General features: G+C 35.0%; 1 protein-coding gene across 1 annotated transcript in view; it reads left to right on the forward strand.

Annotated features, from left to right (window-relative positions):
* TMTC2 (transmembrane O-mannosyltransferase targeting cadherins 2) overlaps positions 1 to 16,009 on the forward strand; it is a 390,337-nt gene that overhangs the window by 271,817 nt on the left and 102,511 nt on the right. Inside the window, exon 8 of the mRNA XM_082665557.1 lies at positions 4,679 to 4,800. Coding sequence (XP_082521683.1) covers positions 4,679 to 4,800 — 122 coding nt within the window. The remainder of the gene's footprint in view (positions 1 to 4,678; positions 4,801 to 16,009) is intronic.

Genomic DNA, 16,009 nt, shown 5'->3' on the forward strand with positions numbered 1-16,009 from the left:
TTACTGTGGTAATCATTTCACAATATATATGTCAAGTCATAATGCTATACACCTTAAACTTTTACAGTGCTGTATGCCACTTATATATCTAAATGAAGCTGAAAAAAAATAGGGAATCTAAACTGAATCTTAACATAGAAATATATTCTCTTGAGCAAGGGCAGGAGAAACAAAAGGTAACACTAGCAGATAGGGGTAGTATGTACCCCTACATGCTCTATTCTTTATCTGGTAGCTGGAGCTGTCCAGTAACTTGAAACATGAAAATTAGTGAGATCTGGACTCTTACATCATCAATAATCCAGCTTTCTTTCCTTTAAGGAGTTAGTCTTTGCCTGGATTATTTAGATTCAGGGCTTTTTAGGGAGGAAGAGTGACATTATTTGTTCTACATCTGAAACTGGTTTATATCTGCCTGAAGCCAGCTTGGAGACATTGAAATCCCTTTTGTCTGTGAATGAATTGGAAATAAATCTGGGTGATGAACCTGATCACTACATCATCACACTGCAGATCTTTGAATTCTTACGAAAGTACCTCTATTATGTCATTTTTGTGTGTTTGTATGTAGGGTGAGAAAGAAAAATAGTAATCATTGCTTCTTTCCTCCTGGGTAGTATAAACATTTTTTTTTCTATTATTGTAAGTTAAGAAGAATTATAGTACCAGAGAAGATGACTTAACCCTCCTCCCTCTACCCCATTCCCGATCAAGTATCTTCATTCCCTTTCTTATTGAATTTATTGAACTTTCTTTTCCTGTGGCCATTTCCTTAATGGAATTTTTATGATTTTAATATTTTAATCAAGCTTGAAGGATTACATGTATACCATTCTCTCCTAACTGAATCCACTGATGGCATTTTTTGCAGTTATTTTATCCCTTCTCTAATTTTTATAGTATTTGGACAGAGTGGAATAGTAGAAAGAAAAAGAGAGAATCCAATCTAAATCCTGAACCTGTCATTTGCTTGTTTTTGAACACTGAGCAAGTTGGTTAAGCTCAATAACCCATAGTCACTTCGTTTGTAAGATGAGACCAATACTAATTAGAGTGTAGGGATAATGTAAAAAGTATAAAGATAATGGGGGGGGGGGAGTGGGATGGAGGCCCAAGAGAGAGGGGATATATGTATACATATAGCTGATTCACTTCATTGTACAGCAGAAACTAACACAACACTGTAAAGCAACTATACTCCAAAAAATATATATATATAATACTTCAGTAGGTATTCGATAAGTAATAAACTTTATATAGTAGGTAGCTTGATGCATTGGCAAAAAGTATGGGCTTTCGAGGCATTCACACCTTTTAAGATAGGATTGTTAACTGTTCAAGTGACTTATTATTCACAAATGAGTGTTCTAACCCCTTGTATGAATTAGAAATGAGAAATATGAGGCTCCTACCTTGGCAGTGCCAGGGAAATAGCAAGTACTTGGGCTTGTATTGTTTGTTGCCTGAATCTTTATTGAGTTGCATTTTAAACACATTTAAATTCATCCATGATCATTTTCTTGCATTTTAGGTTTTGCATCTTGATTTTATTACCACTTTTATGGGCTGTTTTGTGTTAAGGTTAACCTTAGGACTAAAGTACATCTTATATGCTACATATTTCCATCTTAATAATTGAATAAAGTATGAGGCAGAAACGTTTTTAAAGGTCAACCATGGATTATTATTGCTCTTCCTTATTCCTTTAATTCAATAGAGAAGCCCAAGGCAAAGTGAAATGAACTTGATGGCCAGTGTGTCATAAGCTAGAAAACAATTTTCCGTGAGTGAGGCAGAGTATAATTTTCACCTGAGCTGGAGACTTGGAAAGTTTGTGACTGTTCACTACCAACAGGTTAGCAATGCACTGAGGTCAGGTCGTCCTGGGTTTGAATTGCAGTTTTACCACGTTCTACATTTATGGTTTTGTGTGTTTGATTTAGCCACTGTGCTTTTCAATTTTCTTATCTGTAAAATCCAGGTAATTAAGGATGTTCTGTAATTTAAAAAATGAGATACATAAGCAACTAATGTAGAGATTGAAAATATGTTTCATCTCATAAACCTAATTTGAAAAGTTAGTTAGTACTGGCTGAATGAGGGTGATGCGTTAAGGCCCCTTGTGGGGCTAAGTGAGAAAACATTCTGTGTGCCCAAAGGTATAGAGTGGGAGGAGTGGCTGCCTGTAAGTCAGACATTTGCTCCCTATAGCTTGCTACCCTATTTTGTAATAAACATTCAATGAATGTTATTGTCAGTGTTATCACTGAGATGCACTGAATGGTTACATGAAGTTTTTCTAAGTTGTAATGAATAGTACCTAAGTAAGCTAGTTATTTACATTTTTCATATACTTGCCAAGATGCATTATGGCATTATATTTCTTATTTGTGGTCCTTTGGTATTTCCCCACCTCACAAGCTTTACAACTTAATAAGTTGCTTGTGAGTTCTTACTGAACAAAATAGTTCAACTAAGTAGTTAGCAAATGAATAATATTTCATTTCAAAATGAGTTTTAATCATGATAGATTTCTGACTTGGAAAAAAATAGTGCACTTTCTGAAATGATTTTTTAAAAATCAGACACTTAAATATAAAGATATGAATCTCGAAAGCACTCTGGAATTGGGGTTCTCCTGCACTCTCTTTCTGTACAGGTAGCTTGCCTGTTACTATTCTACAAGTTAGTTGAATTTTTAATAAATGAAAAGTAGAAGCCATATTAAATGCAATGATTGTAGAACTTCTAAAAAGTGATCTATGAGCACTTGAAGACCCAAAGTAGAATTTCAGGTCAATTCCAAACAGAACCTATAATGCAGACCCATCTTTCAGCTCTAACTCTGAAATTAGTATGTGTTTTCTTCTGGCTTTAGAATCCCTTTTAGAGATAAATAGTTGGATTTGGTTTATCATTAATTGCTTTACAATTGTGCATCTTTTCTGTTATAGAAATCATATCTAGTATCGTTTTAGTATGAAGAAGTGGTTCACTCTCCCTAAGGAAAATTACTATTTGTTTTGTTTGGAAATATTTATTAGTTCAACATGCCAAAAAGAAAATTTATGACATTGTTTCACTTATTAGGAGATATTATAATTTAAAAATATAATTATCGCAGAAACATGTAAAAATTTTTTTAAATCCATGCCTAATCCTACCACTCTAACAACTATGAATATTTTGTATATTTTATTCTAGTTTTTGGTCTTTGCTTCAGGATTTCTTGCATCTCACCCTGAGCATTTGATTAAATCTAACCAAATTCTTCTTAAATGCGAACACATTTTAAGCTTTAGGAAGAAAATATTTTTTTGAGCTATCATTTTTATGATAATATAGTTTAGTGACTTTTCTCAGAACTAGAAACACATAGATGTGTGTGAGTGGTACCTACATTTTTATGCATGTTACATATAATTTGTCACCAATATTTTTACTAACCGGTCAAGCAAAGGGCACTCAAAAGGTCAGGAGATGCAAATCAATTCAATTCATCAGACATATTTCTATTGACAGCGCTGTGCTAATGCAAAAAGAATTTGATTAAAATAAAAGGAAGCTAGCTCTTCCTTTGAAGCAAAGATATACAACCAGTGTGGGTAGCACATTTAGGAAAGCCTCTGATTATTCCTCTAAATGGAAAAAGCCATGATAATTATGATTAGTTAAGCTATAAAAGTCTGCTTGAAAAATAATGCAGGTCACCAGTCTGTTGCCTGGTCTCAGAAATTAAGTAGCTTCAACATTTGCAGTGTTTATTATAACTATAATATTTAACTTAAATACACAAATCATCTTAAAATATACTTTTACCATCAGGTGTATATTCTTCCATACTATGATCATAGAAGGGAGAGGGGGATGATAATAAGCGGGCAACTGATACACTTTTGGCTTTATTTCCAATTTTTTTCTCTTGCTTGGCTGTTAGTGAAATGCTATTTGGTGGGCAAAGTTTGTGTAATTTGAAAGTAACAGCTGATGGCTGAAAGGCCCTAGACTAGCTTTGCACATGGTGATGGGCGTGCTAAATAACTGTCATATATTCACTGGATTTTCCAAAGGAAACTGGTAAATTTTATTTACTCATTAAAATACAAAATGCAAATAATTTCTGAAAAAAACTAAAATCTAGCACCAATGCTTAAACCCAAATATTTTTAACTCCTTCATTTAATCTTACTTTTCTCAACAAGGTTGTCAACCTTAGAGGGTAGGACCTTGAACTTCTGTTGTCTAGGTCCTGCATAATACTCTCCAATTAGTAGTTATTCTGTAAATACTTGAGTGTCTGAAGGAATGAATGAATGTGAATAAAAAAGAACAAATGATTGTACATAAGAAAGACCCAACCTTAAAAATAAAGAAGAAATGATGACAAAGCACATATTCTTGGGAGTTAGATGTTTCTAAGTTAAAAAAAAAAAATCAAACCTTTATCATGTACTGCATTTTTGACTTTTAGGCATTTCACTTAATTTCTCCAAACACAAGTTTTCTCATCTGTGAAATAGACATGATGGTGACTTTTGGGGAATCAAATGAGGTAACGGATGAGAGTACTTGCCACAGAATCTGAAAATGTGTGGAATATAAACAGGATGATGTGATCTGTTGCAAATGTTCTTGCAAAGCTGTATCCTCATACTGATTTTCATGATTCTCTTGCCAGGTGAAGCATACATGCGACTAAGCAAGCTCCCTGAGGCAGAGCATTGGTATATGGAATCACTGAGATCCAAGACCGACCACATCCCTGCTCATCTCACCTACGGGAAACTGCTTGCTCTAACAGTGAGTAACTCCCTTTCTCCCCCTTTAGAAACTGGTTCTGCCTATGCAGACTGAGACAGATAGGGTTTGAGGTACTGGTTCCTGGCCAGTTAACCCAGATTGTTAGGATTTCATGATGATAATACTAAGTTAGAACTCTGTACAGAAAAATATAGAAAAATGCATTCCTTTGGCTATGGGGTTTGCCATAGATAAAATATGTATCCTTGATGTAACTTAATTGAAATGTATAAATGGAGAACTCCAAATGTGTGATTATATAATGAACTTGTCAAAATAACAATATTTGTGTAACGACTATGTTCTCCAAGCCAGTGTTAACCCCAGATTGGCTATAATGTGGAATTTAGTCTGATTCTTTCCAAAAAGCCAGCATTATATAAGATAACTGCGTGTGTGTCCGTCACTGTCACCTAGAATTCCTACTAATTGGAAATCATCCTGTAAGAGAAGTGGAGCCATCGTTTGGCCACCCACTATGTGACAAGCTCACTTGGCCACATTTCTGTGAAACTGGTATTATTCGAAGCATAAGAAATTGTTGATATTCTACCTTTGTGACTTACAAAATCTGTAATTTTATGTGCCGCAAAGCAATGTTAATGTTTTTATTTTATACAATCAGGGATTGTTCAAAATATTTAAGTAACTTTTCACCCAGCTAATAAATGGTACAACTAGCCTCAATCCTAATATGAATCTCTTATCTGTGTTATTTTAGTTATATCCCTTAATCTCTCTCCAATATTACTAAAAACAAATGAACACTAGCAAAACGTAGAGCAAACGGTCAGGAAAGTGATTGCTAAGTGAATTCATAGAAGCGTGTCTTATAATTATTTTAAAATAATAACATTTTTATTTCCCACAGAAGATGATAAGCTAAACACTTAAAAGTATTATGGATCCATTCTAAGATACCACTAAAATGTTACTAAAGAGATTATATAGGCAGACTAAGTAACCAGAAAACATCCCACTAAAAAATATCTAGATATGCCTAATGAACTACAACAGATATGCTCTTAATGCATGGCTGAGCTCAAGGTGTAGAAAGAGAATTTCCCGGGGATGGAAATGAAGCAGTAACTAAACACCGGAACAGTAAACAGTAGGCTGTTCCTACAGCTGATTTGGGATAGTTTACCAGTTGCAACAACCCATGAGAAGGAGCTTATTGTTTGTTTTCCTTCTTGTTGGAATAAGAGACAAAACCTTGGACCAACAGAAAGCCAAGAATTAGATGCCTAAATAAAGCAGGAAAGTTCATATCCTCAGTGAAAGGATAATGTAGAAAAAGTTCACATACTGATACAAGAGGGCAGCATGAAAGTTTGTCTGTCTCAGCATGGAATCTGAAATCTTTGCAGAGAATTTGTTACTATCATCCTCCCTTTGCCAGGCTTTGGGTTTTCGAATTTACTTTACTTGAATGATCAGGGAATTCCTAGGCCAAGAAATTAAAGTCAGTCCAGTAAAATCTCTAGCTGAAGACATTACTGAAGGTGTCCTCTGAAAGAACACAGTTAAATCTAGAAGGAGTTACTAAGTGGGGAGCAAAAAGACTGGGGAACAAAGAAACGGTGTAAACTTCTACTCAATAAAACTATTGAGAAGGAATAACCTCACAGGAACAATCAGAATGGGAGGGGAGATGAAATTTAAGCTGATTTTTAGAAGTCAGAAAGTAGAAAGAGGTATTACAACTGATTCGTCAGAACAGAGTAAACCACCATCTAAAGGGAGTGTGGAACGGGATAACAGTGAGAAGAAAGCTGGAGAGACTCAAGACATGGCGGCAGCTGGCATAGAAGAGAGTGAGTTAAGGAGTATAAAATAGGGTAATCAGTTCTAACTTACATATGCGGCAGTCAAGTTTCTCCCCATATGCACAGTGCTAGCCAGCAGGCACTCACCTCTAAGTGGGGAAGGGATGCTCACGGTGGTGGAGCAGTTGGGTGAGAGAGCTCCATGACTCAGGAACAGCTTGCCCAGTCAAAGGTGGAATGCAGAGGGGACTGAAAAGAGGATTGACTGAATGTTTTCCAGTGGAGTACTCAGATTGTCAGTACCGCTCCCCTGGCACCCACAGAACACAAGCTACACAAAGTTCATACCCCCTCAGCAACGCATATACACACACCTCCCCTCCCAAGAAATGGTTGCATTCTTATCTGGAGAAACTGAATCACTGTAGGGAAAAGATTTCCGTATACCTACCTTTGGAGGTCCCTGAAGATGAGTAGCTCCCAAACCAGACAAACAAAAGTGACTCCAGTCTAGAAAGCGTACTTATGCCTAAGGAGTTCATTCAGCTTTTATTACTTTTAAATAACAATGGGCAACCAAGGACCATCAGTCATATTAGGAAAGCCTCAAATGTAAAAGATAGGAACTGAAACAAATGATTAGCAAAAGGAAACTGAAGGAAACAAAAGAAAAAAAATCCTTAGAGATGGTAATATAGCATTTTGTGAAGTGCAGGATGCCATAAAAAATAAATAATGAAAAAACAAGAAAGAGCTTTTAGAAGTTAAAAAAAAATGATGGCAAAACAATTGTCATTTGAAGTATAAGAAAATAAAGGTGAGTAAATGTTTTCATACCTAAACATAAAGATGAAGAAAAAATATATGAAAGAAGAAATTATGAAATAAATTAATATGGGGGCCCCAAAAAAGAAGGAACAGAGAAAGGGAAAGAACATTACTTAGAATTGGAGGGTATAAGTTGCCGTTTTGGCCATCTATAGGATCATGATATGTCTAGTTTAATCAGTTAGAAAAAAAATATTTTACCTTATGAAAACCTGTTCCACTTCCTATTCTGATAGGCTGATAATTCGCACAGCTCCATATAAGAATGGAATTCATATATAACTTGGGCCTCAACTACTGTATTTGAGATGTCCTTATAGAATTCAAATGGAAACATTGTTGATTAGATTGAGAAATGGCCACCTTCAAAGAATCTAAAAGTTTCAAATGCCTGATTTACCTCCCCGCCAAAAAAATCATTTAGAAAAAAAAAAAACTGAATGCTTAAATGTACTTAATTCTGAATATACCTAGATTGTGACGCTAGTTTGGATATAGAAACTACGTGTCTTTTAAAATTTTTTTTCCTTCTTCTTTACACGCCTGAATTATTTAAGTTTCCTGTACCAAAAATATGGTTTTCCAGGCTGCTTTATTTTTCAGAAGGTATTTTTAAAAACAAGATTTAGCAGTTTTAATTTACTGAAACATATGGAAGGAAGGGAAGGAAAGACATGTATTACAATCAAATTTTAATCCCTCCCCCCCCCCAATCAAGAGAACTTTCATAGTTTCCGATTTGCTGATTAGATGAAATACAAATCCTATTATGGAATGGCTTAAACTCAAAGTGCCAAAAACTCCACAACCATCCTTAACAGTCTCTTTTTGAATTATGAGATTTGGCAAATTTCTGATCCCAGTGGATTGCTTTTGTCTAATTTTGGGTTTCTTGGCCTGATAATATGCCATTGACTTAACATGGAATTGGCAAGGTAGAAAATGCCACACATTTGACTTCTGAACGCTTTAAATATAAAATATTATAAAATGGAATTGGCTATTACTCTCAAGGGAAGAAGAATAGAAATAGAAATGGGATTGTGTTTTTACTGTTCCATCAAAACTGACCAAAGGCAAAATATGTAAAACTGACGTGCAACAAAATTAGACTTAGACTATAGAGTAGGACTTCATATAAAGAATTATATTTTTCTGAGACAAATTAGACAAAAAATTGATTATTCGTGCTTTTATTATAGCCAGTGGAATGATTCACTCAAAGCATTTTTGTACAAAATTTTCTTTAAGAATTTGTAGTATTTATAGTATTTAGAAAACTTCAAAAAGATTTGGAATTTCCCAGAATGCTCTGACAAATTCCATAGATCAAATCCTTTTTTATTTCTTTGGCAAAAATGTCCCTTTCCTCTCTCTACCTGTTCAAATTTTATTTCCTCTGTGAAGTCTTGCCTGAGTCTTTCAAGCAATTATTTTTTTCCTTTCTCTGTGCTTCCATGGCACTGGTTTCAGTATCTCTATAATAGCACATTTTAGATTGAATGGCAGACATAAATCAATGTCTTTTGACCCTGGACATGGGACAGGGACTAAGTCTTAACTTATCTTTTTATATCTTTAGCATATGGCTTTCAGTATCTTGATAACTATCCCTGTACCCTCCTTTTGCATTTCCCTTGTTAAGTTACATAAGGGCTGGGCATAGGTCATTTTTCCCCCCCAGTTTTATTTAGATATAATTGACATATAGTACTGTATAAGTGAAAGGTATACAGGGTGCCTGACTTGAATATTTCTGTTTCCCTAGCCTGATTCTCATGTCCTCATTAGTCCCTTCATTTTGTCAACACATGTATTGAGATTTGTTAATCCATGCTAGGCATCACTCTAATTCCCAATGATATATACTGAATAAATGAATGAGAGTGGCATGATTGTAGAGTGGATACAGTGTAATCTTCTAAGACCCTGGAAGGGGAGGTGGTCACAAGAGGATTGTACATCTCTTGAGTGCCTGTGATTGATATATGTTATTTCATGAAGCTTTACAACGAGTACTGTCCTCTTTTTATAAATGAGGAAACTGAACTTCACAGATTTAAGGAATGTCCCCAAGAATAAATAAGCTACAAAATAGTAGAATTGGATACGTCCTCAAGGATTTCTGAATTAGCATCATTAATTTTCATTCTATATTAAATAATTTTGTGTGGAGCTTTCCCCCCCTTTTATACTTGATCAGAGAGTCTAAAAGGAAGTTAGTGCTCCTGCCTCCCCACTTTTTTTTTAACTAAATTTATTTTTTATTTTTTGGCTGTGTTGGGTCTTTGTTGCTGCACGTAGGCTTTCTCTAGTTGTGGCGAGCTGGGGCTACTCTTCATTGCAGTGCGTGGGCTTCTCACTGAGTGCATGGGCTTCTCATGGCAGTGGCTTCTCTTGTTGCAGAGCACGGGCTCTAGGCACGTGGGCTTCAGTAGTTGTGGTGCACAGGCTCGGTAGTTGTGGCGCACGGGCTTAGTTGCGCCGCAGCATGTGGGATCTTCCCAGGCCAGGGATTGACCCTGTGTCCTCTGTATTGGCAGGCAGATTCTTAACCACTGTGCCACCAGGGAAGTCCCATCCCCATTTTTTATAACTTATTTTTGGACATTACCTCTAAATGCTAGTTTAGTTTGAATGGGTAAATGCATTTTTATTATTAGGCGTTATAGGTCATTAACTAAGAGTTTTGGCTATTGGCAAAACTTTTAACTTTTAACATTAACTTTTGTCTATTGGCACTTTGGGGTCCTACATTACAGCTCAAACACAAATGTTCCAGGGTACCCTAGAGAATAGTTAGTTCTGCTTTAGGGTCACTGTTAACCTCCATGGTTACATATAGTTGGGCCTGGGTGACATCTCTTTAGAATATATGGAACTTTCATACCAATGTCATATCCAATTAAAATACTAAATACAAGCTGTCTTTAAAATTGATTTATTCCTTGTTTGAACTTTGTTACCTAGGGCTAGTGCCATGAATTTAAAATCGGGCATGCATTAAGAGAGAAAAGAAGGAATAACATTTCCATTATTACGGTGTTTCAGATGGTTTTATAGTTGTTTCTAAACCCGTGTGTGTTCTCTAGTTGTGTGTACATCCTTACTTTGATTTTTTTTTTTTTTTTGGTCCTCCTTCCTTTTGTCTTTGTTCAGTTTATTTCAGCCAAATATTTTACAGTTTTTGTGAGCCAGTAAAATTAATATTGACTTAAATTGTAATAAAAGCAACTTGGCTGTTAGCGTATTTTCCAGATTTAGGTTAGTAAAAGAGAAGGAAGGATATGGGAGACTCTGACAGTAATTCTTGATACAGCAAACCTTTATTTTGGCTACTGTATGGAAATACTGAGCCAGATTTCTGTGTCTAGCCAAAGTTAATTGGGCTACATAAAACTCCAGTTGTGAAAGTACTTGAAGTTCCATGGAAAATTTCCATACCCCAGGCTAAAATGGTGTCAGTGTAGTCTATCTGGAGCGCAGCGCTGTGTGTTTCCTTGGGCCTTTTGTCATAATCATTACTATTTAGAGCTGAGATTATTTTTCCATTTGCTCCTCTTTAAAGCAAAGCTCTTCCCATTTTGCACGTTGACTAACATTTAGATTCCTTTGTTTTATTATAATCACTGCACAGTCATGTTTAGATTGGAGGGAGCAGGGAACAAAAAATTTTCCTGTGACTCTCACTGAATGATTATTACGGATATATACCATTGAAGTTGCAAATTTATTCCGTGAAAAAAGAAGGCATATATCACATATATCATGCTACTGAAATACTGGATAACATATAGAAGAAAATTTAATTTAATATAGTGCTCAGCTAAACATTTTATATGAAATTGCCTCATCTAAACTAAATGATTTAGCATTCTGGACGTTATCATTGTATTATTTTTACTCTGAAGCATAATGAATCTGATAGTTCTTTTTTATGCATTTTGATATACAGAATCAATCTTTTTTTTTTAATTGAGGTATCTTTATAGAATCGATCTTGTAATTACACTATTTGTTGCCACTGAGTGACCTAGGAATCCAAGTATCTCCAAAGTATTCCAGAGTTTTATTCTGCTTTTTATGTCAGTTACTAAAAGTCATTGTTACAGATATTTTCTTTTGCCGGAAGTAACATTATGCTCAGAAATAATATTCTCAGAATAATAATATTCTCAGAAATAATAAAATCAAAATACTCAAATTCTCAGTCATTGAAGGTCATGTGGAATAATTCTACCTGCTTTATATCTACATATCATGATGCTATGTTTGAAAAGAAATGTTAGCTTTTTACTTAGGGGTAGATAGGATGCTGCTGCTTTGAAACTAACTTAAACTTCATTGTTATTTTGTTTGGTTTCTGTATTTGGTCTGTAGTTAACATTTAGTGCAATTTAAATAGCCCAGCAAAAATAAATAAATAAATAAATAGCCCAGCAGACTCAGGCCTCAAAATCCCTCAGGACTGTGCTATCCCATGTTATTGGAGAAGCCGTATGCCCTTAACTATAGCTTGGCTTTCTTGCAGGACTCTAAAAAAGCAATCCTTTATAAAAACCTGAATTCAATATACATTTTCTGAACCTGAACGTTGTGTCATGTTCTGTAATAAACAGTGGTGATACAAAGACCAGCAGGGCGTTTCTTTGGTCTCAAGAAGACCTCAGTGTATTCTCTTTAGGGGAAATTATAACAACTATCTATAGTTGCTTCAGTGGTGGGCTACCATGCTTAAGACTGGTGGAAATAGTTTTTGTTTCAGAAAGGATAATTATGTAGGTACCTTAATGTTGTTTTCTTTTTAATTTTTATTAGAGGCATGGGATTCCACACCACTTAGTAGGTATTTTTCTCCCACTTTGCAGTCCTTTAATTTGTTACATGAGCCCATTGATACACGAAATGACTTGGCATCACGATTTCCAGCTTGTTATCCTTTCTGCTACATCATGTTGACTCTCCTGTCATGTAATCAAGCATGAACACATTTTAATGTGAGCTAAACTCTGTTTGTAATTTATGTTTTATATTTTCCTAGTTCGATCATTGTTTAATAGAAGAAATTTTGAGTATCTTTCCTTGTTAAAACAGCATCCTTGTCTAAGCCCCTGTTTACCTTTGAAAAAAGTGGTACTGACCGCATACGTTTTCAAAAGCAAGTATCTTTCCTCCCAAGGGGTTGGATGAACACTTCACAAAAAAAAGTTGCCTATTTTTTCCTGTAACCTCTGGTTGTGTATACATATATTCATACACACAGATATACACACACACACAAAGGCATATATATAAAGGAAGCCACGTGTGTTCTAAGATGTGACAGTTTTCATTTCTGCAGCCTCGTAAATAGGTTTATCAGCCCATCCATGAACACGTTTACAAACCCATGACATTTTGGCCATTCCCCCTTATATTCACCTACATTGCATTTGAGGCCGCTTGGGCCTCAGCAGCCTGAAGCATGACATCTGCAGACTTGTAGATTTTATCCTTACTTTTTATTAAAATTATACTTCTTCCAAACAATAGTTCATTCTGAGTTCAACTTTTTTTTTTCCCTGAGACCTGAGCTTCTAGGACCATCTGAATTTCTCATTCATTTCCTATCTCCCTTGACATCAACCCTCATCTCTTGCTTTCCTACCTAAAAAAATTAAATATTACCTACAGGGTGGCCCCTGACCCTGCCGCTTCTGTGATCAGGTTAATCACAGTATTTCCTGTAGTTAGCTCGTACTCTTTATCATGCAGTAAACTAGACATTGTGAATATGCTATTCTAATATTTCTCACATAATCCCACGATCTAGGTACCTACTCTAGAGATGAGGAAACTGTGGTTCACAGAGGTTCAGACCTGTGTCCAAAGCCTCTTGCATTATACTCGGTTTTTCTGAAAGCTGTACTTAAATTTCTCTTTAACCTTTTGTTAATTATGATCAAATATGGATGTATGTTGCCTTGTGCACATAAACGCCTAACTTCAAAATGTGTAAAAATTGATTTTTAAAGAAAATCTTTATTCAGTTTTTAGATTTTCTTATAATGCAGTTCTGAAGTGAAAAGACAACTTCTATGTATATCATTAAATTAAAGAAGAATTTTAACACGGGTAATTCAAAAAAGGATTTAGGTATCTATATATGTGAAGTAACAAGAAAATAGTAATAGTGAAGTTGAAAGTTGAATTTTTAATTTAAATACGGTTTACATGGTGTACCTTTTATGGTGTATAGTTTCTCTTGTATTTTAAGTCTTGAAGGAAACATTATGATATTCCAAACTGAAGGGGAGCACAAGGTCAGATGCCTGAGTGAAGTGACTGCTGACCTTTACCTGGTTAACTTTTAACTGGTAGATAGTGAGTTGAAGCCAGAACACCTGAGCACATACCGGCCTACAAATTTATTTAATAAATGTATTTATTTCTTCTCACAGTGAAAAGCATAATTCCTTTAAAAGACTTAAAATTGCAGGACTCTTATTTCTGAGGTGTAATTGAGGCTCTTTGTCAAAAGTGACAGGATGGCGTACGTTCTTGAGCTGACACTGTAATTCAGTGTGCATTGTAGTAACAATACTTTAGGTGGAAGATGGTAACATGCAGGAGGATTGACACTTAATATGACCCTTTGGTCCCTTTGACATTAACCATGTGGCACTGGGTTTAAGATGGGCACTGGCCATTAAATAATGCCATGTATTATAATGCCATATAATGGAAAAATAGGTAGTGTAATTGGTAGATGTAATGGTCAGTCTGGGAAATTTTTGTCCCTGAGCAATGGAACTGAAAGATATTATCCACTGTAAAGTTTGTTCTATTTCTCATTTGGGGGGATGAAACAACACTAGCTAGAAGAAGAACAGAATTTCCATCTGCTTGAATCAGAAATTTACTCACTTTAAGCAGAAAATTACTGATCCGGAGTATTTTATTTTAAGGTATCTTTGCATATCTCAAAGAGATTACCTCAGTAGAGGTAAAGGATTAAGTTGAAATCTATTGCTTTGGCTAAAGGTAGTTTTCCTGAAGGTGTCTGTTTTTCTCTTTCCACCCAGGATGTGCATTTGCCACAAGTGGTAATTATCTTCTCCACTCTGTTTCTACTTGTATGGAAGAGGGGTCCTCCATCCTCTCCCCCTCACCACTTCAACAGTTCTCAACCTATTTATATAAATAACTGTGTATACATGGCACTTATTATATTTGATACCTTTTAATTATAACAAAGCTGATTCAAATAGTAATGCTACATGACAAGGATTGCTTTTACTTGATTATAAGATGGGGAATTTCAAATATGGTGAAGTTTAAGGGTACCAAGAAGATTTTACCACTGCCATTATTGCTTTGATAGTTTCTATTAAAGCAGTATTCCCAGAAGGTACAAAATACATTCCCCGAGTGTATTCCATAGACATTAGCACGTCTAGGTGTTCCTTAGAAAAAATTAAGTAAGCAAATAGTGTGGGAGAAACTGTAATAATTTTCCTAGCTCAGAAGTCTTCTTTGTCTGAAATTAATACTCTAGCTTTCTTTTGATTAGTGTTAGCCTGGTTTATCTATATCTGTCCCTTTGCTTTACCTATCAGCGTCTTTATATTTAAAGTAGATTTATTGTAGACAGCATATAGTTGGGCCCTTTATTATTATCATTATTCACTAGAACAATCTCTATTTTTTAATTGGTACATTTAGACCATTCATCTTTAGAGTGATAATTGATATATTTGAATTAATATCAACCAGGTTTGTAACTGTTTTCTATTTGTTACCAAAGGCTTCTTCCTTCTCTGTTTTTTTTCACCTTATTTTTTTTATTGTAGTAAAAAAAGAAAACAAAAATTTCTATCATGACCATTTCTAAGTATGTAATACAGTAGTGTTAACTATGTGCACATTGTTTTGCAACAGATCTTGCAAAACAACTTTTCATCTTGTAGAACTGAAACTCATTACCCATCGAACAAGTTTTCAGGTTTTCACTGTTGAATATGATGTTAGCTATAGGACATAATTTCCTTCTATTACTAGTTTCTTGAGTGTTTTTTATCATGAAAGGTTATTGAATTTTGTCAAATGCTTTTCCTGCATCAATTGAGATGATCATGTGAATTCCCTCAGTTTTTATTTGTCCAAAAAGTCTTTATTTCTACTTCACTTTCTAAGGAAAATTTTGCTGGATATAAAATTCTAGTTTTGTAGTTTCTTTCTTCTCTCAACATTTTCAGTGTTTTACTCTACTGTCTTCTTGCTTGATGGTTTCTGATTAGAAGTCCAATGAAATTCTTAACCTTGTTGCTCCATTGGTAAGGTGGTTTTTTTTTTCCCCTCTGACTTTAAGATTTTCTCTTTGCCTTTAGTTTTCTACAGTTTTTACATACTCTGCCTAGGCTTATTATTTTTGGAATTTATCTGGCTTAATGTTCTCTGAGTTTTCTGAATCTATGGTTTGGTGTCTTTCATTAATTTTGGAAAGTTCTCCACCATTATTACTTTAAATATTTCTTCTGCCCTCTTGTCTTTCTTCCCCTTCTGATATTCTAGTTACTCATGTGTTACATGTTTTGAAATTTTCCTATAGTTCTGGGATGTTCTGTATGTTT

Source organism: Grampus griseus (assembly GCF_964374135.1).
Source record: "Grampus griseus genome assembly, chromosome: 11".
NCBI classification, from domain to species: domain Eukaryota; kingdom Metazoa; phylum Chordata; class Mammalia; order Artiodactyla; family Delphinidae; genus Grampus; species Grampus griseus.